Here is a 27,775-nt window from a genome sequence, read left to right on the forward strand (position 1 = left end):
TATGGGTGTAGAAGACAACCTCCCAGAGTTCTCCTGGTGTGTAGAAGACAACCTCTCAGTGTTCTGGTGTGTAGAAGACAACCTCACAGTGTTCTGGTGTGTAGAAGACAACCTCCCAGAGTTCTGGTGTGTAGAAGACAACCTCCCAGAGTTCTGGGTGTAGAAGACAACCTCCCAGAGTTCTGGTGTGTAGAAGACAACCTCCCAGAGTTCTGGTGTGTAGAAGACAACCTCCCAGAGTTCTTCTGGCACATGTGTGCTGCTGCCGTGTGCTGCCAGATCATAAATCTCAAGCACGCTGACATTTATGTCATGTAGTCATGCGTCATTAAGGAGACATAATGGCCAGGGATAGGATATGGGAGAAAGTACAGCAGCCTATACCCCCCATGTAGTCCTAAAAAAGCTTTGACTTCGTATCTACCTGTCTTCAAAGCTCTCTATATTAAAGCTTTTGAAAATCGGGATTAAAACCGCTAACATCACATCAATTGTTTCTTTTGAGACGTTGTTGGAACAGACAAGAGTTGCATTGAGCAAAGTTGCTACGCTCTAGTACCAAGTGATTGCAACTGAGGGCCTCTGGGTCGGTTTCTCTCATTTGGGCACCTTCTCTGGATCTGAAGCTTAGCGCTCATGATCGTCATTCAGCTATTTTGAGATAAAGTGGGAGGGAGACGAGGGCAACAGAACTCTGAAAGGACAGGAGTGGGTGTGTGTGTGTACCCCCCACACAAAAGGAGGCCTTCAGTCTATTCGTTGCACCCCCAATCAATTTAAGATGGGGATGTTGTGACAAAGACTCAATGAAACAGCTTTGTGTAGTAGTGCTGGCTGGGCCTGCCTCTCCATGCCTTCTCCTTAAAGTGTGTCACTTGCCGAAAAACATTTTTCACACAAAGCGTTACGCAATCAGCGGTGGCGGCATTGCCTGGGTTTTAACCCTTGTTGTGTGGAGGCTTTTTTCTTTCTGGAAGTTTCTCAGACAGCTTTAGGTGCCAAACAACGACAGGCTCTGTTGAGATGGAGGGAGGGATGTGGTAGATGAGTGAATGAGGAACCAGAAGGGGGAGGGGATACATGAGAAAGAGAGAAGGGTGCAACCTTCTCTGAAATCCCCAGAGCATTATAGCTACTGTTTCAAAGGCCTGGTCTGTATTCAAAAAGCATCACAGAGCACTGATCTGAGATGGGGCGGCTGGTAGCCTAGTGGCTAGAGGCAGGTAGCCTAGTGGTTACAGCAGGTAGCCTAGTGGCTAGAGGCAGGTAGCCTAGTGGCTTGAGGCAGGTAGCCTAGTGGTTAGAGGCAGGTAGCCTAGTGGTTAGAGCAGGTAGCCTAGCGGCTAGAGGCAGGTAGCCTAGTGGTTAGAGCAGGTAGCCTAGTGGTTAGAGCAGGTAGCCTAGTGGCTAGAGGCAGGTAGCCTAGTGGCTAGAGGCAGGTAGCCTAGTGGCTAGAGCAGGTAGCCTAGTGGTTAGAGGCAGGTAGCCTAGTGGTTAGAGCAGGTAGCCTAGTGGTTAGAGGCAGGTAGCCTAGTGGCTAGAGGCAGGTAGCCTAGTGGCTAGAGGCAGGTAGCCTAGTGGCTAGAGGCAGGTAGCCTAGTGGCTAGAGCAGGTAGCCTAGTGGCTAGAGGCAGGTAGCCTAGTGGCTAGATGGCAGGTAGCCTAGTGGCTAGATGCAGGTAGCCTAGTGCCTAGAGGCAGGTAGCCTAGGTTAGGGCAGGTAGCCTAGAGAGCAGGTAGCCTAGTGGCTAGAGGCAGGTAGCCTAGTGGCTAGAGGCAGGTAGCCTAGTGGTTAGAGCAGGTAGCCTAGCGGCTAGCCCTGGTGGTCAGAGCAGGTGGCCTGGTGGCTTGAGGCAGGTAGCCTAGTGGCTAGAGGCAGGTAGCCTAGTGGCTAGAGCAGGTAGCCTAGTGGTTAGAGCAGGTAGCCTAGTGGCTAGAGGCAGGTAGCCTAGTGGCTAGAGGCTGGTGGCTAGAGGCAGGTAGCCTACTGGTTAGAGGCAGGTAGCCTACTGGTTAGAGCCAGGTAGCCTAGTGGTTAGAGCAGGTAGCCTAGTGGCTAGAGGCAGGTAGCCTAGTGGCTAGAGGCAGGTAGCCTAGTGGCTAGATGCAGGTAGCCTAGTGCCTAGAGGCAGGTAGCCTAGTGCTTAGAGGCAGGTAGCCTAGTGGTTAGAGGCAGGTAGCCTAGTGGTTAGAGCAGGTAGCCTAGTGGCTAGAGGCAGGTAGCCTAGTGCCTAGAGGCAGGTAGCCTACTGGTTAGAGGCAGGTAGCCTACTGGTTAGAGGCAGGTAGCCTAGTGGCTAGAGGCAGGTAGCCTAGTGGCTAGAGGCAGGTAGCCTAGTGGTTAGAGCAGGTAGCCTAGCGGCTAGAGGCAGGTAGCCTAGTGGTTAGAGCAGGTGGCCTAGTGGCTTGAGGCAGGTAGCCTAGTGGCTAGAGGCAGGTTGCCTAGTGGTTAGAGCAGGTAGCCTAGTGGTTAGACCAGGTAGCCTAGTGGTTAGAGCAGGTAGCCTAGTGGCTAGAGGCAGGTAGCCTAGTGGCTAGAGGCAGGTAGCCTAGTGGTTAGAGCAGGTAGCCTAGCGGCTAGAGGCAGGTAGCCTAGTGGCTAGAGGCAGGTAGCCTAGTGGTTAGAGCAGGTAGCCTAGTGGTTAGAGCAGGTAGCCTAGTGGATAGAGCAGGTAGCCTAGTGGCTAGAGGCAGGTAGCCTAGTGGTTAGAGGCAGGTAGCCTAGTGGATAGAGCAGGTAGCCTAGTGGCTAGAGGCAGGTAGCCTAGTGGCTAGAGGCAGGTAGATTCCCCAAGCCGACAAGGTAAAAATCTGTTGTTCTGCCCCTGAACAAGGCAGTTAATCCACTGATCCTAGGCCGTCGTTGTAAATAAGAATTTGTTCTTAACTGACTTGCCTAGTTAAAAAAAATGTAAAATTGGATCTGGTTCTCCCTGTCCTTCCATTCCTATTCATTGTGATCTAATAGCTAAAAGTGATCCTAAATCAGCACTCCTTTTCTGAGATGCTTTATGGATATGGGCCCTGATCTGACTAAAGAGGAGAAGAAAGTATTGTTTCCCAGAGAGAAAAATAATGAGCCATTTTGATAAGAGGTTTTTGGGAAAGACAACCTGGCCACATGTCAAAACCAGAAGATGAGCATTATTGAATGACTGTCGTTACTGTCCTAGTGGCAGAGAGAAGCATTAAAGTAGATGGGTTGTGTATGTTTACCTGTAGTGCAGTGGACATGTAACAATATGTGTCATCCTCCAGTGGGTGTGTCCCTACAAGGGTGTATCTCTGGTAGGACGGGCACTGCTGGGGGTGGGAGGGGCCTTTCCTGCCGTAGAAAGCCGATTGGACGGTGATGGTGGTGCGGGGCGGGCAGCGGACCGACAGGAAGTCGCCGTCACAAGCCTGCTCAGTGTAGTTCCTCAAAACTTTGGATAGGTAATCTAGGAGATAAGAAAAACACCATGGTTACCACAAAAACAGCTGCACACCTACACCTATTTACAGTCCATCAACTCTTAATTAAGTGGTGTTCCAGGTCATCTTTTCAGCAGATTGCTATATCATGTCAATGTGTATTTCCCTGAGATGCTAATCACTTCTACAGGTGAAGTGTGAGATATGATCCTCAGTGCAGCGTGACTGCATTGAAGACCATCTGGAATGCAAAGCCTAAAATCATACTACAAACAAAAGACACTATGAATAGGAGACCATTCACTACAAACAAAGATGATCTGAATAGGAGACATTTCACTCCTCCACCTCCCCAGTGTAAAGAAACACACACACACACACAGTCCCCAGGATGTTCAAATGGACAAAGCCATGGGTGTGTTGAATCCTGAAAGACTTTTACTTAGAATGTGTGGCACACAGCTGCAGCAGTTCTATCTCAGTCAATTGGCATCAAAGAGGAACACAACACGTACGGGATAATAAGGCAATCAGCAAAGCCAATCACACACACAGCCTGGCAGGCTTTGCTTTGTCTTGCCTGGGTTGGCCCACCTCGGAAGAAGCACTCTCCTCCTTCCTTTCATTTAATCCCTCATTTCATGGTGATGATATCATATTGAGAGTTGTCTTATCTGCTCTATATTTTGTTTTTGTTCGTTAACACAGACACACCCTGTCAAGAGAGGCAGCGCCAATTTGGTCGCGTAGGCGGTTTTGTGTCTAGATAGTAGGAAGCTTCTGTGGAAGCCCCCTGTTTCCCCCTGTTTCCATGGTCCATTAGTCATGTTACACATCAACAAGCCCTGACAAAACGACTGCCTTCACTTAACCATATCAAAAACCATGGCTCCGGGCCTAGAATACCACAACACTACACAGACGCTAAAAGTCCTGGCCCTAGCGTCATTAGCTGTTAGCATTGTTAGCCTCCAGGCATATCTAACAGACCCAGCATTTAAAGCTATCTGAGCTTCCTAGGCTTGAGCTAAAGCCCTCGCTAAGCTAACCTGCGCTAGTGCTAAGTCTGCTAACCCTGAGTTTGTCTCACCCGGTCTCCATCGGTAAGCCCTTTGTTTGTTAGCGTTAGTGAGTCTCTTCTCGGACTCTGTATCAGTTAGCCAACCACCATGTTTTGAAATGCATTCCATATTTAAAAAGTGTATTTAAAAAAAAAACATAAATAGGCCTATTGGGAAACAATCATAAAACACTTTTAATGTTATTTTACTTGAAACCTCACAGGTCTAGACTCTCTCTTTGAATGCTATAGCTAATTACGGTGTTAGCCAGCATTCTCTGTCATTGTGAGCCACCAGCCTGTCAGTCAATCAGTCAGTCAGGAGAACTGAACCCCATCACAAAGAACCAGCAGCATTAACATTCCTGCCTGCGAGAAGGAGAGTGGAGATAAAAGAGGGAACTGCTTTGTCATATGGTGTCTTTTTTCCTCCTTCTTTGTGAAACTATTCAGCCAAATGATTGACAGCTGGCAGAGGAACATTGAGCACAAAAGTTGTCAAGATAAACAGAGGCTGAGTCTCAAGTGATACCCTATTCTCTGAATATTGCACTACTGTTGACCAGGTCCCAAGGAGCTCTGGTCAAAAGCAGTGCCCTATATGGGGAATAGGGTTCAATAGAGCTCTGGTCAAAAGTAGTGCCCTATATGGGGAATAGGGTTCCATTGGGCTCTGGTCAAAGTAGTGCCCTGTATAGGGAATAGGAATAAAAATATTTAACATAGGCCCTCAGATCCTCAAAAAGCTTGACAGCTGCACCATTGAGAGCATCTGGTTGCCATACCGCTTGGTATGGCAACCAATAAGGCGCGACAAAGGGTAGGTCATATGGCCCAGTACATCACTGGGGCCAAGCTCCCAGCAATCCAAGACATGTATACCAGGCGGTGTCAGAGGTAGACCCTAAAAATTGTCAAATACTCCAGCCACCCAAGTCAGCCACTCGCTTGCACTGGCTCTATGCAAACTCACTGGACTCTACCCACACAGTCACACATACTGCACTGGTCATCCAAAGCACACATGCCCAAACACTACTACATACGCTAACATACAGAAGACACACACACACATGCATATTGACGCCACACACACGCTGCTGCTACTCTGTTTATTATCTACCTTGATTGCTTAGTCACCTTTACCCCTACCCACATGTACATACAGATGAAGTCGGAAGTTTACGTAAACTTAGGTTGGAGTCATTAAAACTCGTTTTTCAACCACTCCACAAATTTCATGTTAACAAACTATAGTTTTGGCAAGTCGGTTAGGACATCTACTTTGTACATGACACAAGTCATTTTTCCAACAATTGTTTACAGACAGATTATTTCATTTATAATTCACTGTATCACAATTCCAGTGGGTCAGAAGTTTACATACACTAAGTTGATTGTGCCTTTAAACAGCTTGGAAAATTACAGAAAATTATGTAATGGCTTTAGAAGCTTCTGATAGGCTAATTAAAATAATTTGAGTCAACTGAGGTGTACCTGTGGATGTATTTCAAGGCCGACCTTCAAACTCAGTGCATCTTTGCTTGACATCATGGGAAAATCAAAATAACTCAGCCAAGCCCTAAGATAACAAATTGTAGACCTCCACAAGATGCCACGTTCATCTGTACAAACAATAGTACGCAAGTATAAACACCATTGGACCACGCAGCCGCCATACCGCTCAGGAAGGAGATGCGTTCTGTCTCCTACAGATGAACATACTTTGGTGCGAAAAGGGCAAATCAATCCCAGAACAACAGCAAAGGACCTTGTGAAGATGTTGGAGGAAACTGGTACAGAAGTATCTATATCCACAGTAAAACAAGTCCTATATCGACATAACCTGAAAGGCTGCTCAGCAAGGAAGAAGCCACTGCTCCAAAACCGCCATAAAAAAGCCAGACTACGGTTTGCAACTGCACATGGGGACCAAGGCCGTACTTTTTGGAGAAATGTCCTCTGGTCTGATGAAACAAAAATAGAACTGTTTGGCCATAATGACCATCGTTATGTTTTGAGGAAAAAGGGGAGGCTTGCAAGCTGAAAAACACCATCCCAACCGTGAAGCACGGGGGTGGCAGCATCATGTTGTGGGTGTGCTTTGTTGCAGGACCGACTGGTGTACTTCACAAAATAGATGGCATTATGAGGTAGAAAAAATGGTTGTTGTGGCAAAATGGCTTAAGGACAACAAAGTCAAGGTATTGGAGTGTCCATCTCAAAGCCCTGACCTCAATCCTATAGACAATTTGTGGGCAGAACTGAAAAAGCATGTGTGAGGAAAGAGGCCTACAAACCTGACTCAGTTACACCAGCTCAGTCAGGAGAAATGGGCCAAAATTCCCCCAACTTATTATGGAAAGCTTATGGAAGGCTACCCGCAACATTTTTACCGAAGTTAAGCAATTTAAAGGCAATGCTACCAAATGCTAATTGAGTGCATGTAAACTTCTGACCCACGGGGAATGTGATGAAAGAAATACAAATATTAAATAAATCAATCATTCTCTCGACTATTACATTTCACATTCTTCAAATAAAGTGGTGATCCTTTTTTTACTAGGACTAAATGTCAGAAATTGTGAAATAGTTTCAAACTGAGTTGAAATGTATTTGGTGTATTTAAACTTCCGACTTCAACTTTATTACCTCACCTATCTCGTACTGCTGCACATTGACTCGGTACCGGTACTCCTTGTATATAATCTTGTTATTGTTATTTTATTGTGTAACTTTCCTTAAAAAAAAAAGGTTTACTTTGCATTATTGGGAAAGGGCTCGTAAGTTAAGCATTTCATAGTACTACGCCTTTTCCATTCGGCGCATGTGAAAAATTGATCAAATCAAATTGTCTTTACCCAAAACAACGAGCCATTTTAAGGCTGTAAGCAATCCATTGGTACAAAACTTTGCTTGGAAAATTAAGTTTAAAAAAATGGCCAGTTTGATTCAGCCAGCTCAACATCAATATGTCAAATGTTTCCACTGCGGAGTGCTTCACAAACACTACAGGTACATTAGAGGAAGTAGGAGCTGTTTCCATACACAGTGACACACACACACACACACACACACACCTTCTTACCATGGTTACCTCTAACAGTGCAGTAGCGTGTGGTCATGAAACTGATATATCTGAGAGAGTAAACACCGGGACATAATTAGACAACAGTGGCGCCCAGCGCCAGTAAGAACCTCTGTTCCTTCACTGTTCTATTGACACTGCCTTATCTAGAAAATGAAAGCAGGAACATTTGACTTCAATGCTTTTAACTGTTACAGTAAGCTACTTAAGCTTTAATGGCGATGCCTTTAAAGGCCAGAGAGCTTTGCAGAGTCAGGTATAGAACGACCTGTTTGATCATAAAACGTAACGCGAAGTTAGCCTGGTCTGAAGTGCACACACTTGGAACTAAGTAACTTCACACACACACACACACACACACACACACACACACACACACACACACACACACACACACACACACACACACACACACACACACACACACACACACACACACACCTCTGCTGGCATATCCCTGTCTGCTGCATTCCAGAGCGGGTGAACTTGGCATTTCCCCTGACAGGACCACACACACAAACAACAACACAACCAACGAACACAACCTTACACTGAACTCATTCTTCTCCACAGTTACCCAGTGGGCCATAGCTGTCGAGGGACATCATTTCTCTGATATACGATGTCAGATTACAACCATGTAAAGACATCTTTTAGCCCTTCAGGGAAAATAAAGACCTATTTAACAGAGTTCTCCATGAAGAAATCAAGGCGCCTGGAAAGACGTCATATTGTGATTGTTGTCTTGTTTAAGTGACTGATACAACCTGGTAAAGGATTATTTTTCTGGATGCTAAAACAGTCTAAAAAACGTCCTTTTACATTCAGACTACAACCTGACCATGACGTCAGTCTGATGTTATTGCAACCGGTTTTGCCCACTGAACATAAGACACGTCTATTTGGTCCTGGACCCAGGCCAAGACCATGATGGAACATGTGCACTGCCAGCCCTATACCCCTCCAGCCACTGAGCTGGGTGCCACATGGAAACTATGGCAACGGCCATGCATGTGCACTGCCAGCCCTATACCCCTCCAGCCACTGAGCTGGGTGCCACATGGAAACTATGGCAACGACCATGCATGTGCACTGCCAGCCCTATACCCCTCCAGCCACTGAGCTGGGTGCCACATGGAAACTATGGCAACGACCATGCATGTGCACTGCCAGCCCTATACCCCTCCAGCCACTGAGCTGGGTGCCACATGGAAACTATGGCAACGACCATGCATGTGCACTGCCAGCCCTATACCCCTCCAGCCACTGAGCTGGGTGCCACATGGAAACTATGGCAACGACCATGCATGTGCACTGCCAGCCCTATACCCCTCCAGCCACTGAGCTGGGTGCCACATGGAAACTATGGCAACGACCATGCATGTGCACTGCCAGCCCTATACCCTCCAGCCACTGAGCTGGGTGCCTGCCAGCCCTATACCCCTCCCAAACTGGGTGCCATGGAAACAAACGACCATGCATGTGCACTGCCAGCCCTATACCCCTCCAGCCACTGAGCTGGGTGCCACATGGAAACTATGGCAACGACCATGCATGTGCACTGCCAGCCCTATACCCCTCCAGCCACTGAGCTGGGTGCCACATGGAAACTATGGCAACGACCATGCATGTGCACTGCCAGCCCTATACCCCTCCAGCCACTGAGCTGGGTGCCACATGGAAACTATGGCAACGACCATGCATGTGCACTGCCAGCCCTATACCCCTCCAGCCACTGAGCTGGGTGCCACATGGAAACTATGGCAACGACCATGCATGTGCACTGCCAGCCCTATACCCCTCCAGCCACTGAGCTGGGTGCCACATGGAAACTATGGCAACTATGACCATGCATGTGCACTGCCAGCCCTATACCCCTCCAGCCACTGAGCTGGGTGCCACATGGAAACTATGGCAACGACCATGCATGTGCACTGCCAGCCCTATACCCCTCCAGCCACTGAGCTGGGTGCCACATGGAAACTATGGCAACGACCATGCATGTGCACTGCCAGCCCTATACCCCTCCAGCCACTGAGCTGGGTGCCACATGGAAACTATGGCAACGACCATGCATGTGCACTGCCAGCCCTATACCCCTCCAGCCACTGAGCTGGGTGCCACATGGAAACTATGGCAACGACCATGCATGTGCACTGCCAGCCCTATACCCTCCAGCCACTGAGCTGGGTGCCACATGGAAACTATGGCAATGACCATGCATGTGCACTGCCAGCCCTATACCCCTCCAGCCACTGAGCTGGGTGCCACATGGAAACTATGGCAACGACCATGCATGTGCACTGCCAGCCCTATACCCCTCCAGCCACTGAGCTGGGTGCCACATGGAAACTATGGCAACGACCATGCATGTGCACTGCCAGCCCTATACCCCTCCAGCCACTGAGCTGGGTGCCACATGGAAACTATGGCAATGACCATGCATGTGCACTGCCAGCCCTATACCCCTCCAGCCACTGAGCTGGGTGCCACATGGAAACTATGGCAATGACCATGCATGTGCACTGCCAGCCCTATACCCCTCCAGCCACTGAGCTGGGTGCCACATGGAAACTATGGCAACGACCATGCATGTGCACTGCCAGCCCTATACCCCTCCAGCCACTGAGCTGGGTGCCACATGAATGAAACTGATGGCAAGACCATGCAAGAAATATCCAGATTTTATGCCAGCCCTATACCCCTCCAGCCAAACAACCCAGCCCCTCCAGCCACTTAGCTGGGTGCCAATGGAAACTATGGCGTTTGCAACACTGCCAGAACTGGATGCCCCTCCAGCCACTGAGCTGGGTGACATGGAAACTTTCTCAGGCAAAGACCATGGGTTACACTGCCAGCCACATACCCCTCCAGCCACTTCCTTCAGCTGGGTGCCACATGGGTAAAAGCAACCATGCATGTTACACTGCCAGCCCTAAACTCCCCCCAGCACTTTTCCACTATGGCAACATGCATGTGCACTGCCAGCCCTATACCCCTCCAGCCACTGAGCTGGGTGCCACATGGAAACTAATGGCAAAGACCATGCATGTGCACTGCCAGCCCTATACCCCTCCAGCCACTGGCAGCTGGGTGCCACATGGAAACACATGGCAACACCATGCATGTGTCATTTGCCAGCCCTATTAAAGAAAATATATACCAGCCATATACATGCCACATCTTATTGACCATGCATGTGTTCTGCCAGCCCTATACCCCTCCATACATGCTGCACTGTGCGCAGCCCTATACCCTCCATGCATGTGCACTGCCAGCCCTAACCCCTCCATGGGTCATGTGCACTGCCTGAGCCCTATACCCCTCCATACATGTGCACTGCCAGCCCTATACCCCTCCATGCAGGAAGGAGAGGAGGTTATGTCTGATGGTGGTTATGTGGGGTGAGGAACTGCCAGCCCTATACCCCTCCATGCATGTGAGGGACAAGTGAGAGGGAGAGGGACAAACACAGGAATGAAATGATAAAGGACAAGTCACACCAACAAGAAATATCCAGATTTTATCCAACAACCCAGCAGGCAAATAAGGTTGAAATTGCACCTTTGCGTTTGTAAACAGTTTGTAACCAGAACTGGATGCAATTGAGTTATTTCAAGCAGTTTTGACAACTGGTAAAGGACTTTCTCAGAGGTGAAGGGGTGGGTTACTAACTGTTTCTGAACCACAAAACACACTGCAACACCTTCCTTCATCTTGTCCTGTGGGATTGTGGGTAAAAGCAACCAGATTACCTCATAAACTCCCCCGGAGCACTTTTCCACTTTTTGTACGTATTGTTCCACCTTCCTCTGTTAACCCTCCACCTGTTGATTGACGTCCCCTTTCACGACTAACAATCAGGCGGGGTTAAGACACCTGTGTAAAACCAGGTAGCCAATGACATGCGTCGCTCTGAGTGGCAGCCTGGACAAGGCCACCAGGGGGAAAACACAGACACACATCTCTCTCTCCTTTGTCATTTGGGGCCATCCTTCTCTAGATTAAAGAAAATATATACATTTCCATATACATTTCTTATTTGTATTGACGGCCTACCCCAGCCAAACTCTAACCCGGACGATGCTGGGCCAATTGTGCGCAGCCCTATGGGACTCACAATCACGGCCGGTTGTGATATAGCCTGGAATCGAACCAGGGTCTGTAGTGACACCTCTAGCACTGAGATACAGTGCCTTAGACCGCTGTGCCACTCGGGAGTTCTCCTTCACAAAAGCACCAAGCCCATTATGAATGATGGTGGTTATGTGGGGTGAGGAAGGAGAGGAGGTTATGTCTGATGGTGGTTATGTGGGGTGGGGAAGGAGAGGAGGTTATGTCTGATGGTGGTTATGTGGGGTGAGGAAGGAGAGGAGGTTATGTCTGATGGTGGTTATGTGGGGTGAGGAAGGAGAGGAGGTTATGTCTGATGGTGGTTATGTGGGGTGAGGAAGGAGAGGAGGTTATGTCTGATGGTGGTTATGTGGGGTGGGGAAGGAGAGGAGGTTATGTCTGATGGTGATTATGTGGGGTGAGGAAGGAGAGGAGGTTATGTCTGATGGTGGTTATGTGGGGTGGGGAAGGAGAGGAGGTTATGTCTGATGGTGGTTATGTGGGGTGGGGAAGGAGAGGAGGTTATGTCTGATGGTGGTTATGTGGGGTGGGGAAGGAGAGGAGGTTATGTCTGATGGTGGTTATGTGGGGTGGGGAAGGAGAGGAGGTTATGTCTGATGGTGGTTATGTGGGGTGGGGAAGGAGAGGAGGTTATGTCTGATGGTGATTATGTGGGGTGGGGAAGGAGAGGAGGTTATGTCTGATGGTGGTTATGTGGGGTGGGGAAGGAGAGGAGGTTATGAGGTTATGTCTGATGGTGATTATGTGGGGTGGGGAAGGAGAGGAGGTCATGTCTGATGGTGGTTATGTGGGGTGGGGAAGGAGAGGAGGTTATGTCTGATGGTGATTATGTGGGGTGGGGAAGGAGAGGAGGTTATGTCTGATGGTGGTTATGTGGGGTGGGGAAGGAGAGGAGGTTATGTCTGATGGTGATTATGTGAGGTGGGGAAGGAGAGGAGGTTATGTCTGATGGTGATTATGTGGGGTGGGGAAGGAGAAGAGGTTATGTCTGATGGTGGTTATGTGGGGTGGGGAAAGAGAGGAGGTTATGTCTGATGGTGATTATGTGGGGTGGGGAAGGAGAGGAGGTTATGTCTGATGGTGGGTATGTGGGGTGGGGAAGGAGAGGAGGTTATGTCTGATGGTGGTTATGTGGGGTGGGGAAGGAGAGGAGGTTATGTCTGATGGTGGTTATGTGGGGTGGGGAAGGAGAGGAGGTTATGTCTGATGGTGGTTATGTGGGGTGGGGAAGGAGAGGAGGTTATGAATTATGGTGGTTATGTGGGGTGAGGAAGGAGAGGAGGTTATGTCTGATGGTGGTTATGTGGGGTGAGGAAGGAGAGGAGGTTATGTCTGATGGTGGTTATGTGGGGTGGGGAAGGAGAGGAGGTTATGTCTGATGGTGGTTATGTGGGGTGGGGAAGGAGAGGAGGTTATGTCTGATGGTGGTTATGTGGGCTGAGGAAGGAGAGGAGGTTATGAATTATGGTGGTTATGTGGGGTGAGGAAGGAGAGGAGGTTATGTCTGATGGTGGTTATGTGGGGTGGGGAAGGAGAGGAGGTTATGTCTGATGGTGATTATGTGGGGTGGGGAAGGAGAGGAGGTTATGTCTGATGGTGGTTATGTGGGGTGGGGAAGGAGAGGAGGTTATGTCTGATGGTGGTTATGTGGGGTGAGGAAGGAGAGGAGGTTATGTCTGATGGTGGTTATGTGGGGTGGGGAAGGAGAGGAGGTTATGTCTGATGGTGGTTATGTGGGGTGGGGAAGGAGAGGAGGTTATGTCTGGTGGTGATTATGTGGGGTGGGGAAGGAGAGGAGGTTATGTCTGATGGTGGTTATGTGGGGTGAGGAGGGAGAGGAGGTTATGTCTGATGGTGGTTATGTGGGGTGGGGAAGGAGAGGAGGTTATGTCTGATGGTGGTTATGTGGGGTGGGGAAGGAGAGGAGGTTATGTCTGATGGTGGTTATGTGGGGTGGGGAAGGAGAGGAGGTTATGTCTGATGGTGGTTATGTGGGGTGAGGAAGGAGAGGAGGTTATGATCTGATGGTGATTATGTGGGGTGGGGGGGAAGGAGAGGAGGTTATGTCTGATGGTGGTTATGTGGGGTGAGGAAAGAGGAGGTTATGTCTGATGGTGGTTATGTGGGGTGGGGAAGGAGAGGAGGTTATGTCTGATGGTGGTTATGTGGGGTGGGGAAGGAGAGGAGGTTATGTCTGATGGTGGTTATGTGGGGTGGGGAAAGAGAGGAGGTTATGTCTGATGGTGATTATGTGGGGTGAGGAAGGAGAGGAGGTTATGTCTGATGGTGGTTATGTGGGGTGAGGAAGGAGAGGAGGTTATGTCTGATGGTGATTGGGGAAGGGGTGGGGATGGTGGTTAGGAGAGGAGGTTATGTCTGATGGTGGGTATGTGGGGTGGGGAAGGAGAGGAGGTTATGTCTGATGGTGGTTATGTGGGGTGGGGAAGGAGAGGAGGTTATGTCTGATGGTGGTTATGTGGGGTGGGGAAGGAGAGGAGGTTATGTCTGATGGTGGTTATGTGGGGTGGGGAAGGAGAAGAGGTTATGTCTGATGGTGGTTATGTGGGGTGGGGAAGGAGAGGAGTTTATGTCTGATGGTGGTTATGTGGGGTGGGGAAGGAGAGGAGGTTATGTCTGATGGTGGTTATGTGGGGTGGGGAAGGAGAGGAGTTTATGTCTGATGGTGGTTATGTGGGGTGGGGAAAGAGAGGAGGTTATGTCTGATGGTGATTATGTGGGGTGGGGAAGGAGAGGAGGTTATGTCTGATGGTGGTTATGTGGGGTGAGGAAGGAGAGGAGGTTATGTCTGATGGTGGGTATGTGGGGTGGGGAAGGAGAGGAGGTTATGTCTGATGGTGGTTATGTGGGGTGGGGAAGGAGAGGAGGTTATGTCTGATGGTGGTTATGTGGGGTGGGGAAGGAGAGGAGGTTATGTCTGATGGTGGTTATGTGGGGTGGGGAAGGAGAGGAGGTTATGTCTGATGGTGGTTATGTGGGGTGGGGAAGGAGAGGAGGTTATGTCTGATGGTGGTTATGTGGGGTGGGGAAGGAGAGGAGGTTATGTCTGATGGTGGTTATGTGGGGTGGGGAAGGAGAGGAGGTTATGAATGAGATGAGATTCTCAAGAGAAATACAGTCGACTGCATGCGACAGACTGGGTTTGATTCCAGGTATCCTGCACCCATAAATTCCAGGGCTTTACTTGACTTTACCTCAACATGTGTGTTCGCAGTGTGAGGTAAAAATCATTAGGTCTGGGAGCTAAGGAAAGTCTTCAGTTTCTCAGGCAAGGCTACTACTCATCATGGTAGCTTAATAAACCAGCCCCATTTACATATGCAAAGGAACGACATCCTCAATCCCGTCATCTGCAGGATACCGGTAAGCAAATGACTCCAGGTCAATTCAGGTCAATATATAATGCATGAATTGTGTACACAAGCAGGTAGTCTGGGCATATCATATGCATGGGGCATGACAACTCAACCAGCCCTAAAATAGCTGGTGCAGAGTTGTAGCTTCCCCTCATAACACACCATGTCATAACCCCCAAGTCATGTGATAGGAATGAACCGTAATTGGGCTTCCACCACGTTACGTGATCTTCCATGCCCGTAAGCCTATCACAACTCTGAAAACCCGAGGAGGTAATTAGTTCCTGATTTGCGGCTATGTGATGGCCCCGCGGCCTAACCCCAGCGTGAGAGGGGTCAGGTAGGGCTGAGATTAGGGACAAACCACTGTGTTGTGTCAGCATGGGTTCCTACCCCCCGGCCCATCACACAGAGACTTCCTGTTCAGGACTCACTGATTAGATGCGGTCCTACTGCAGGTCCAAAGAGATGTTGAATCCATGTTTTCCTCATGTTTCAGCTCAGAGAGGAAATATGAGGGGAGAGTGTGTGTGTAGGCCAATATATCCCCTTGCCTGCGGTGTGTGTGTGTGTGTGTGTGTGTGTGTGTGTGTGTGTGTGTGTGTGTGTGTGTGTGTGTGTGTGTGTGTGTGTGTGTGTGTGTGTGTGTGTGTGTGTGTGTGTAGGCCAATATATCCCCTTGCCTGCGGTGTGTGTGTGTGTGTGTGTGTGTGTGTGTGTGTGTGTGTGTGTGTGTGTGTGTGTGAGAGAGAGAGAGAGAAGGAAAGAGAGAGGTTTGCATAGATTGTTGACTACATATGTGTGTCCGAATGTAAAAAAAGTCAAATATGATCAACTAATTAAACAAACAACAACATGACACATTGCAAAATCTCTGGCTCTCCCTCCACTATGCAGAGGTGTCAGCTACAAGCTGGAATGCATAGAGAGATGTGCTCTCTGGTATGAGCAGTGGTGTGGTGGGGAGGCAGGGAGGGAGGGAGGGATGTCTCTCTGACTGCACTGTCTGCCTGCGAGGCTAGGGATTACTCTCTACTCAGGGCTTTCTCCTCTGTTTGAAAGATGCCATCGAATCCCATTGGAGAACTCAGCTCAAAAGTAACCTATGCAGTAGACACTCTGCTGGGTTCTCTGCTACAGAGGATTAACGCAGCACCAATAACAGGGTACAATCTTATCATATGATTGACTTTAGTACTCAATAAAACAGTCAATAATGCATGTTCCTCATGCAACAACTTCATAGAGCACACAGTATCAAATATTATGAAACATTTTACCCCCCCAGAAATTACATACAAAATAAGAGTGAGAGACAGAGAGAAAGAGAGAGAGAGACAGTGATGTGGCAGTAGAAAGGCCACAAGGGCCGGTGGCTTTAGGCCTTGTTAGTAATTAGTCCCTGACCATGGTTCTATCCATTGGCCACAGAAGCAGCCTTACAGAGCTTGGCCCCATCCCGAACTGGCTTTTACATTTTTTTAAAATCTAGAATACAGATGTTTGATTATATAACGTCCAAATTCATGATCACGTTTAAAAACATTCACACTTCATTCGCATTCATTTGGCATCAAATGGAAGAAAACAAACTGAAACAAGGAGAAACTACCAAAACCTGTCCAATAAAATGTTTTGCAACATTTTGCAGAAATGAAATAGACCCATGTCTGGCCTGCAGAGCTCCTGAATCATACTGTGGTCATAACTCCCGATGCACTGCTATCCCCTCCAGCACTAAGTGTAAGGTTAGGTAAGCTACACTCCTGTGTGATAAAGTAGGAGTGTATTGGTTTAGGTTATCTAAACATAGACAGGCTGACAGGTTCATGAAGTGTGTGGAGGGGGAGATGACATGGGACTCCAACACACCAGAATATCAGAGAGACTCTACATTCACATTCATTTCAATAGGATGGAATTATGTCGTTAATCACCAATGATTTGTGATAATTAATACATTCAATGGCCCTGTACATATAGACAATGCAACTACTGCTGCTACTACTGTTACTGCTACTTGTTACTGATGCTGTTACTGCTGCTATTTCTGCTACTGTTACTGCTGCTATTTCTACTACTACTACTGTTACTGCTGCTATTTCTACTACTACTACTGTTACTGCTGCTATTTCTACTACTGTTACTGCTACTTGTTACTGATGCTGTTACTGCTGCTATTTCTACTACTACTACTGTTACTATTTCTACTACTACTACTGTTACTGCTGCTATTTCTACTACTACTACTGTTACTGCTGCTATTTCTACTACTGTTACTGCTGCTATTTCTACTACTACTACTGTTACTGCTGCTATTTCTACTACTACTACTGTTACTGCTGCTATTTCTACTACTGTTACTGCTGCTATTTCTACTACTACTACTGTTACTGCTGCTATTTCTACTACTACTACTACTGTTACTGTTGCTATTTCTACTACTACTACTGTTACTGTTGCTATTTCTACTACTACTACTGTTACTGCTGCTATTTCTACTACTACTATTGTTACTGTTGCTATTTCTACCACTACTACTGTTACTGTTGCTATTTCTACTACTACTACTGTTACTGTTGCTATTTCTACTACTACTACTGTTACTGCTGCTATTTCTAGTACTACTACTGTTACTGCTGCTATTTCTACTACTACTACTATTGTTACTGTTGCTATTTCTACTACTACTACTACTGTTACTGCTGCTATTTCTACTACTACTACTGTTACTGCTGCTATTTCTACTACTACTACTGTTACTGCTGCTATTTCTACTACTACTACTACTGTTACTGTTGCTATTTCTACTACTACTACTGTTACTGTTGCTATTTCTACCACTACTACTGTTACTGTTGCTATTTCTACTACTACTACTGTTACTGTTGCTATTTCTACCACTACTACTGTTACTGTTGCTATTTCTACTACTACTACTGTTACTGCTGCTATTTCTACTACTACTACTGTTACTGCTGCTATTTCTACTACTACTACTACTGTTACTGTTGCTATTTCTACTACTGTTACTGCTGCTATTTCTACTACTACTACTGTTACTGCTGCTATTTCTACTACTGTTACTGCTGCTATTTCTACTACTACTACTACTGTTACTGTTGCTATTTCTACTACTACTACTGTTACTGTTGCTATTTCTACTACTACTACTACTGTTACTGCTGCTATTTCTACTACTGTTACTGTTGCTATTTCTACTACTACTACTACTGTTACTGTTGCTATTTCTACTACTACTACTGTTACTGTTGCTATTTCTACTACTACTACTACTGTTACTGTTGCTATTTCTACTACTACTACTGTTACTGTTGCTATTTCTACTACTACTACTGTTACTGCTGCTATTTCGACTACTATATTTTCTACTACTACTACTTACTATACACTAGTGAGATTAGTTCCTCCGTGACTCAGAGTGGCCAAACTCTGGATTAGTTTTGTACAGTTCCTGAGGCTGATCTCATGGTTTCACTGACACAATACAGCCACCAATAATGTATGTGTGTGTTAGTTTGTGTTTATGTGTATAGTGACAGAATAAATGGTTCTAGCTCACGAGGGAGGGGTGTTGACTTGGGTTGGCTTACACCCACCCTCCAATCCACCATATGCACACACACTTATTTCTGTCGCACACACACATCCCTCCCATCCACCCACAGATGTGTGTGGGGATCAGCTGAGGGGGCTTACTCACATGTTGAACCTTGCATGGCATTAATAACTGAAAAAGTGGACTATAGTTCAGTATGGCAGACCCTGAGCCTTGCTTCTACACTAAACCTCCAGGAAGGGCCACACACGATCCAGGCAACCCCCCTACTCACTGGTGAGTGAGTGAGTGAGTGTGTGTGAGATAGTTACTGCTTTGCCCTCCTGGGTTCTTCCAAAGCATTTTCCTCTGTCTCCAAATGGGTGAAACCACGATTTCCCTTTTACAGTCCGGTATCAGGGGTGAAACCACAATTTCCCTTTTACAGTCCGGTATCAGGGGTGAAACCACGATTTCCCTTTTACAGTCTGGTATCAGGGGTGAAACCACGATTTCCCTTTTACAGTCCAGTATCAGGGGTGAAAACACGATTTCCGTTTTATAGTCCAGTATCAGGGGTGAAACCACGATTTCCCTTTTATAGTCCAGTATCAGGGGTGAAACCACGATTTCCCCTTTACAGTCCAGTATCAGGGGTGAAACCACGATTTCCCCTTTACAGTCCAGTATCAGGGGTGAAACCACGATTTCCCCTTTACAGTCCGGTATCAGGGGTGAAACCACAATTTCCCTTTTACAGTCCGGTATCAGGGGTGAAACCACAATTTCCCCTTTACAGTCCAGTATCAGGGGTGAAACCACGATTTCCCCTTTACAGTCCAGTATCAGGGGTGAAACCACGATTTCCCCTTTACAGTCCAGTATCAGGGGTGAAACCACGATTTCCCCTTTACAGTCCAGTATCAGGGGTGAAACCACGATTTCCCCTTTACAGTCCAGTATCAGGGGTGAAACCACAATTTCCCTTTTACAGTCCAGTATCAGGGGTGAAACCACAATTTCCCCTTTACAGTCCAGTATCAGGGGTGAAACCACGATTTCCCCTTTACAGTCCAGTATCAGGGGTGAAACCACGATTTCCCTTTTACAGTCCAGTATCAGGGGTGAAACCACGATTTCCCTTTTACAGTCCGGTATCAGGGGTGAAACCACGATTTCCCCTTTACAGTCCAGTATCAGGGGTGAAACCACGATTTCCCCTTTACAGTCCAGTATCAGGGGTGAAACCACGATTTCCCTTTTACAGTCCAGTATCAGGGGTGAAACCACGATTTCCCTTTTACAGTCCAGTATCAGGGGTGAAACCACGATTTCCCCTTTACAGTCCAGTATCAGGGGTGAAACCACGATTTCCCTTTTACAGTCCAGTATCAGGGGTGAAACCACGATTTCCCCCTTACAGTCCAGTATCAGGGGTGAAACCACGATTTCCCCTTTACAGTCCAGTATCAGGGGTGAAACCACGATTTTCCTTTTACAGTCCGGTATCAGGGGTGAAACCACGATTTCCCTTTTACAGTCCAGTATCAGGGGTGAAACCACGATTTCCCTTTTACAGTCCGGTATCAGGGGTGAAACCACGATTTCCCCTTTACAGTCCGGTATCAGGGGTGAAACCACGATTTCCCCTTTACAGTCCAGTATCAGGGGTGAAACCACAATTTCCCTTTTACAGTCCAGTATCAGGGGTGAAACCACGATTTCCCTTTACAGTCCAGTATCAGGGGTGAAACCACGATTTCCCCTTTACAGTCCAGTATCAGGGGTGAAACCACGATTTCCCTTTTACAGTCCAGTATCAGGGGTGAAACCACGATTTCCCCTTTACAGTCCAGTATCAGGGGTGAAACCACGATTTCCCCTTTACAGTCCAGTATCAGGGGTGAAACCACGATTTCCTTTTACAGTCCAGTATCAGGGGTGAAACCACGATTTCCCTTTACAGTCCAGTATCAGGGTGAAACCACGATTTCCCCTTTACAGTCCAGTATCAGGGGTGAAACCACGATTTCCCCTTTACAGTCCAGTATCAGGGGTGAAACCACGATTTCCCTTTTACAGTCCAGTATCAGGGGTGAAACCACGATTTCCCTTTTACAGTCCAGTATCAGGGGTGAAACCACGATTTCCCTTTACAGTCCAGTATCAGGGGTGAAACCACGATTTCCCTTTACAGTCCAGTATCAGGGGTGAAACCACAATTTCCTTTACAGTCCAGTATCAGGGGTGAAACCACGATTTCCCCTTTACAGTCCAGTATCAGGGGTGAAACCACGATTTCCCTTTTACAGTCCAGTATCAGGGGTGAAACCACGATTTCCCTCTTACAGTCCAGTATCAGGGGTGAAACCACGATTTCCCCTTTACAGTCCAGTATCAGGGGTGAAACCACGATTTCCCTTTTACAGTCCGGTATCAGGGGTGAAACCACGATTTCCCTTTTACAGTCCAGTATCAGGGGTGAAACCACGATTTCCCTTTTACAGTCCGGTATCAGGGGTGAAACCACGATTTCCCCTTTACAGTCCAGTATCAGGGGTGAAACCACAATTTGCCTTTTACAGTCCGGTATCAGGGGTGAAACCACGATTTCCCTTTTACAGTCCAGTATCAGGGGTGAAACCACAATTTGCCTTTTACAGTCCAGTATCAGGGGTGAAACCATGATTTCCCTTTTACAGTCCAGTATCAGGGGTGAAACCACGATTTCCCCTTTACAGTCCAGTATCAGGGGTGAAACCAAGATTTCCCTTTTACAGTCCGGTATCAGGGGTGAAACCACGATTTCCCTTTTACAGTCCAGTATCAGGGGTGAAACCACGATTTCCCTTTTACAGTCCAGTATCAGGGGTGAAACCACGATTTCCCTTTTACAGTCCGGTATCAGGGGTGAAACCAAGATTTCCCTTTTACAGTCCGGTATCAGGGGTGAAACCACGATTTCCCTTTTACAGTCCGGTATCAGGGGTGAAACCACGATTTCCCTTTTACAGTCCAGTATCAGGGGTGAAACCACGATTTCCCTTTTACAGTCCAGTATCAGGGGTGAAACCACGATTTCCCTTTTACAGTCCAGTATCAGGGGTGAAACCACAATTTCCCTTTTACAGTCCAGTATCAGGGGTGAAACCACGATTTCCCTTTTACAGTCCGGTAATCAGAGCTTACTTAGCCTGTATATACTGTACAAACAAGTGAATTAGGGAGATATGTGGGAATGTGAACGGTTACAGATTAAAGAGTGAATGAAGGGAACCTCTCTTTCTCTCTCTCAAAGACCGCAGATGAAAGGAGTGACACAGTCAACGAGCCTCGCTGGCTTTGTGTCTTGTGATGGGGTGTAAATCATCATGGGCTGCAGAACAACTCTGCTGTCCTCACAACTGGATCATTATACACTGATTGACATGTTTTCCTCCTCCTCAGCTCTCTCTTATGAGGCTACTGTATGTGTTGTAGGTCGGTTGCACATTGCTAGAGTAACATGGAAATAGGTCTAGGCCAACTATGCATTTCTTTCATAAACTTTCCTCAGCTATGGCCTCAGTGTTCTTTTGACTCCTCTACATCTGGGATTGTTTGCCAAATTTTTACTTCTTTTGTGGCCTGAAATATTTGTCAATTCAAAATAAATCTGTGAATGAGAATAGCATAGATGGAAATGTTCACATTTCAATTTTAAAGCTGCAAATTTAGGACATGAAACACTATTAGAATAGTTTGGAAAATACTCTTCATAACATGAATTTGTCTTTATACTTCAGTTAGTAGGATTAGGCTTTTGGTTATTTGGTTCGCTACAAGGAAGGATGTTTTTCTGGCCTCGGATGCCTGCATCATTTCTGTCTTATAATGCTTTGCTCAACTATAAGGTTTGTTAAAATTTCTCATTCGATTTTTATGTCTTGCTTTTACATTTTAGCAGACACTCTTAGCCAGAGTGACTTACAGGAGCAATTAGGGTTACATGCCTTGCTCAAGGGCACAGCAGCAGATGTTTCCACCTAGTCGGCTCAGGGATTCCAACCAGCACCCTTCTGGTTACTGTCACAACGCTCTAACCTGCAGCCCCTATTCTTACTTCTCTCTCATTATTACTTTAGGCTTCATGTTTTTGAGATTATTCAAAAACAACTTCAAACTTTCTGAAACAACCTAGAAGTCTGTTAGATTCATTCATTGCTTGATCATGGGGGCTCCCGAGTGGCGCAGCGGTCTACGGCATCTCAGTGATAGAGGCGTCACTACAGACCCTGGTTTGATTCCAGGCTGTATCACAACCGGCTGTGATTGAGAGTCCCATAGGGCGGCGCACAATTGGCCCAGCGTCATCCTGGTTAAGGTTTGGCCGGTGTAAGTGTAAATAAGAGTTTTTCTTTCTTAACTAGTTAAATAAAGGAAAAATACAAATACTGAAATAGAGTGGCAGAAGAAATCTAGCATTACACTGGAAGTGGTTTAATAGGACAAGTCATAATCATATCAAATGAAAAAACAACAACATTTGGGCTTCACTGTAAAAAACAGGCTTCGGCTATTGGCCTAGATCAGACATTTGAGAGAGAATTCTGATCGGAGTAATTGTTTGACATTGTGATTTTTTTACCTGTCAATTCGGACAACTGAAATCTATTTTCTGGTTATCCGACTGTTTTTTGATGTAATGGTTGTAGTGGAACTCCCGTGCCCTTTGCCCCCCTGTCCGTCCCTGTAAGGGAGAGTCTGAGGACAGCTGAAGCCATAAACACAGTCTAGTCTAGAGACAAACAACAACACCGGCCTGACTGTTCCAACTGTTTCCCAGAGACACTCCGGCAGTCTAGAACATTTTCCCAAACACAGCACCCCTCCCTGGCATCTAGGCATACACCTCTACCCCAACCCAAGACTCCTATCCCATACTGTAGGTAGCCAGAAATGGAAGATGGCCGGTAGTAAACTCTCGACAGACAGATGCTGGTTTACAGCAGAGGTTGGGAACTCCCCATCCCCAGATTGACTAAACAGAGGGCTATTTATTTGTCCATGTCATTTTTGAGTAGCCTATACTGTAGATACGATTGTGACAGTCGCTCCAGGCGTTTATATAGCTTGGCTGTGTGTTATGACTTATAGAGACTGACACCAGCTTAGTATAGCGCCAGGAAGTCACCCACAATGCAAGACCTGAGAGAGAAGAGAAAGAGCTCATCCTCAGGGAATATATGTCAGAATGTAATGTAGTTTACAAAAGTTCACATTTTCAAAGCAGGTTTTCATTGTTTATTATGGGGTATTGTGTGTAGATGAGTGAGAAAAAACTCAAATGTTATACATTTTGAATTCAGGCTCCTCTTTCCTATTAACCATGTGTGGAATGTAAGTAACTTATTTACCTTATAGCCTATAAGCATGGCATAATAAGGCACATTCCCTGCTCTTGCTGTTTAACACATGGGCTCACTCTTGTAATTATCACCTTCTCCCTCAACCAATGGGTGCAAATCTTGGTATATATTTATATGTCAACTTATCCATGTTCTCTCAATTGCTGTTTTTCAGCAACAGTTTTCAACTATCATCCACCTCCTCAAAACCACCAGCTATAATAACCTTAAAGCTGCAATCAGCAGTAGAAACAATAACAACGTGGCCTCCCCACCCCTGCATAGGACTACCTGCCATCACATCATCTGGCTCTGAGAATCTGCCATTGGAGATGAGGACATTCACCAAACTATTTCAAAATGTCATATTGCATTCCGTCTTTGTTGTTCATTCAGCTAAGCCGGTACTAGATTTAACTGTCCTTCTTAACCTAATTATCTTATCCTGCTACATGAATTATCCTAACCTGCTGTGTAAGTTCTCCTAACCTGCTATAAAAAAAGTAGTAGCTGTATGAGGGTAGCTCTCCAGGAACAGGGTTGGCGAGCTCCGCTTTAGTGTGTGGTCAACTATGGTCCAGTAGAAACCGTTTTTATCCAAAGTCATTTACACAACTATAGACATTGACACGTTACCAGTAGCATCTACGTAGCCCACGCAGGAATTTAACCCACAACTCTTGTTCTTCCAGTGTGGAGGGTGTGAAACTTCAACTACAACGAGATCTGAAGCCAATCATGAGCGACAGACCAGTAGTAATCTCTTGCTCGGTTCGTGGTTGGCATTGAGTGTACTTGTTGTTGTGTAGAAGGTTGCGAGTTGTAGCCCCGCTCGAGGCAGAACAGAATGCACTGTTGCACCTGCTCTAATCTACTGAGCCATTAGAATCACATATCTGTGTGGGCATCTGTGTGGGCATCTGCGTGGGCATCTGTGTGGGCATCTGCATGGGCATCTGCGTGGGCATCTGCGTGGGCATCTTTGTGGGCATCTGTGTGGGCATCTGCGTGGGCATCTGCGTGGGCATCTGCGTGGGCATCTGCATGGGCATCTGCATGGGCATCTGCATGGGCATCTGCGTGGGCATCTGCGTGGGCATCTGTGTGGGCAACTGTGTGGGCATCTGTGTGGGCATCTGTGTGGGCATCTGTGTGGGCATCTGTGTGGGCATCTGTGTGGGCATCTGCGTGGGCATCTGTGTGGGCATCTGCGTGGGCATCTGCGTCTGGGTGGGCATCTGGGTGGGCATCTGGGTGGGCATCTGCGTGGGCATCTGTGTGGGCATCTGCGTGGGCATCTGGGTGGGCATCTGGGTGGGCATCTGTGTGGGCGGGCTTTGTGTGCAAGCTTGAGACAATGAGAGAATGTCCACCTGTGAGCCTGCTCTCTACGTCTCTCATGAGTCTCTGTAGGTCATCTTTAAAGAAACAATCTGGAGATTGTCATTCAGCCTCAGGATTATGCCTTTAATATCTGTTGGGGCTTGAGGTAGTATCTGTAAAGCCCCATCTCTCTCAGCATGCTAGAGGCTCCTTACAGCTCCTGAAGGGGTGTCGAGGGAGTTTCCACAACTCCCCACTGCCCTCTCGGCTAGCGCGTGCCTGTCCCCCTGACCCCTGTAGGTCAGAGGTCAGCAAGAGGACACGTTCACTCAGATGTGGGGGGGTGGGGGAATATCCATTCAGCTGCCCTCTGACTCTAGCTAAGACGCCCACACACACCCACGCCCTTTCCCTGACAGTCACCATTCATCAATTTAATGCATTAACAGTCACACCACATACCTTTTAAGGAGGTTCAAAAGCCCAGACGGGGAAGACAGGGAGGAGAAAAGGAGGAGGAATTCCTATAACAAAATGGGGGAGTGGGTGGGCCCTGAAAGGGAGAGATTTGCCTGGGAATTAACAGGCTTATCCAAGGGTCTGTTCACAGAGGAGTGAACCACAGGTGGAGGGGCAGACTAGCACCTCTGTGGGTTGAAAGAACAGGGACTGAGGGAAGTCCAATAGGACTTAACCAAGAAGATCCCCCTGTTTCACAATAGACCTAAGGCCTGATGGAACAGCTAGCCACTAACAGTCTCTTATGGTTCAGCTCACTAGACAGACAGGAGTGGGAACTTCCTTTTATTCTGTCCTTCTCCTCTCTCTTCCTTCCTTCCTCTTCTCACTGCAGACTCCCTTCTTGCTACCTCCCTCTATCCTGATTTCTCATCTCTTCTACCTCCTCTCCTCCTCACCAAACCAGCTTAATCTATTCTACCTCCTCTCCTCCTCACCAAACCAGCTTAATCTCTTCTACCTCCTCTCCTCCTCACCAAACCAGCTTAATCTCTTCTACCTCCTCTCCTCCTCACCAAACCAGCTTAATCTCTTCTACCTCCTCTCCTCCTCACCAAACCAGCTTAATCTCTTCTACCTCCTCTCCTCCTCACCAAACCAGCTTAATCTATTCTACCTCCTCTCCTCCTCACCAAACCAGCTTAATCTATTCTACCTCCTCTCCTCCTCTCACCAAACCAGCTTAATCTCTTCTACCTCCTCTCCTCCTCACCAAACCAGCTTAATCTATTCTACCTCCTTCTCTCACCAAACCAGCTTCATCTCTTCGACCTCCTATCCTCCTCTCACCATACCAGCTTCATCTCTTCTACCTCCTCTCCTTCTCTCACCAAACCAGTTTCATCTCTTCTTTTGGTTTCTCCCCCCCTCCTCCTCTGTCATTTCCGCATCTTACCAAACCAGCTCTCTCTTTTCATTATTTCTCCCTCTCACGTCTCCTCCCTGAGTCTGAGCTTACCTGAGGTTGCCAAAACAATCAATCGTCTGCAGAGCCCTTCCTTTCTGTTCTCTTCATTCTTTCATCCCCCTCTTCCCTTCCCTCCATCTGAGCTTACATGAGGTTGCCCCGGGCCCAGGGAGGCTGAGCAGCAGCAGACCAGTATGGCTTTGAGGGCTCTGCTGTAGCATGCCGTAATGCAGACTGTCAGTCTGAACCAGGGGCTACACAATGGCTCCTTGTTTCAGCTGGTCCCACCACCACTGCACCCCGCACTACTCTACCTTTCCTCTCGCTCTCTCTACATCACTTTCTTTCAACCTGTCGCTCTTTCTCTCCTTCCCGCTCTCTGTCCCTCCCGCCCGCTCTTCTCCTCCTCCTGCCATACCTCTAATGGGCCTTCAAATATCTTGTTCCACCCTGACTGTGCTTGTATCGTCTCCCGTAAACACAACATAAAATGAGAAGAGGGGGATAAGGGGAACTAGAGAGAGAGATGGATGGATGGATGAAGGGATGGATAAGAACTTGTAAAGGGCTGTATTGGAACAGACGCGTCGACAGCTCTTTACAAGGAACATAAATCAGCGACCAGGAAGCAAGGGAAGGAGTGAGGGGGGCATCAAAGCGTGGCTGACATTCCCTCAGTGCAGGAGCGAGGGGTGGTGGGGAGGGGTGGCAGTGTTGAGAGGATCATTTGATAGCCACACGTATGTGGGGTGGACGGGGAGGAGATAATCGTTGACGCACACAGACACACCCACCCGTCTCCAGCTACATCTCCAACCATGATAACTCTCAATAGCACCGTCTGGAAACATCGATGACGATAATGTATTATTCTCAGTAAAGTCTGAGCAAAGCCAGCGATGCTGCAATACAATCTGAGTAGTGAGACAGACTGTGTCCCCCCACTCCCTACCTGTAGAAGCAAGCCTGGGCCATCCCTGTTCATCATTTCTTCAGCGTTTGTTTTGTGT

At 47.4% G+C, this 27,775-nt stretch overlaps 1 protein-coding gene across 1 annotated transcript in view; it reads right to left on the reverse strand.

The window, feature by feature from the left end:
- Positions 1-27,775, reverse strand: part of LOC118379296 (protein eva-1 homolog C-like) — a 204,368-nt gene that overhangs the window by 146,692 nt on the left and 29,901 nt on the right. The window contains exon 2 of the mRNA XM_052471307.1: positions 3,217-3,440. Coding sequence (XP_052327267.1) covers positions 3,217-3,440 — 224 coding nt within the window. The remainder of the gene's footprint in view (positions 1-3,216; positions 3,441-27,775) is intronic.

The sequence above is a fragment of the Oncorhynchus keta genome, chromosome 19 (assembly GCF_023373465.1).
Source record: "Oncorhynchus keta strain PuntledgeMale-10-30-2019 chromosome 19, Oket_V2, whole genome shotgun sequence".
Classification (NCBI taxonomy): domain Eukaryota; kingdom Metazoa; phylum Chordata; class Actinopteri; order Salmoniformes; family Salmonidae; genus Oncorhynchus; species Oncorhynchus keta.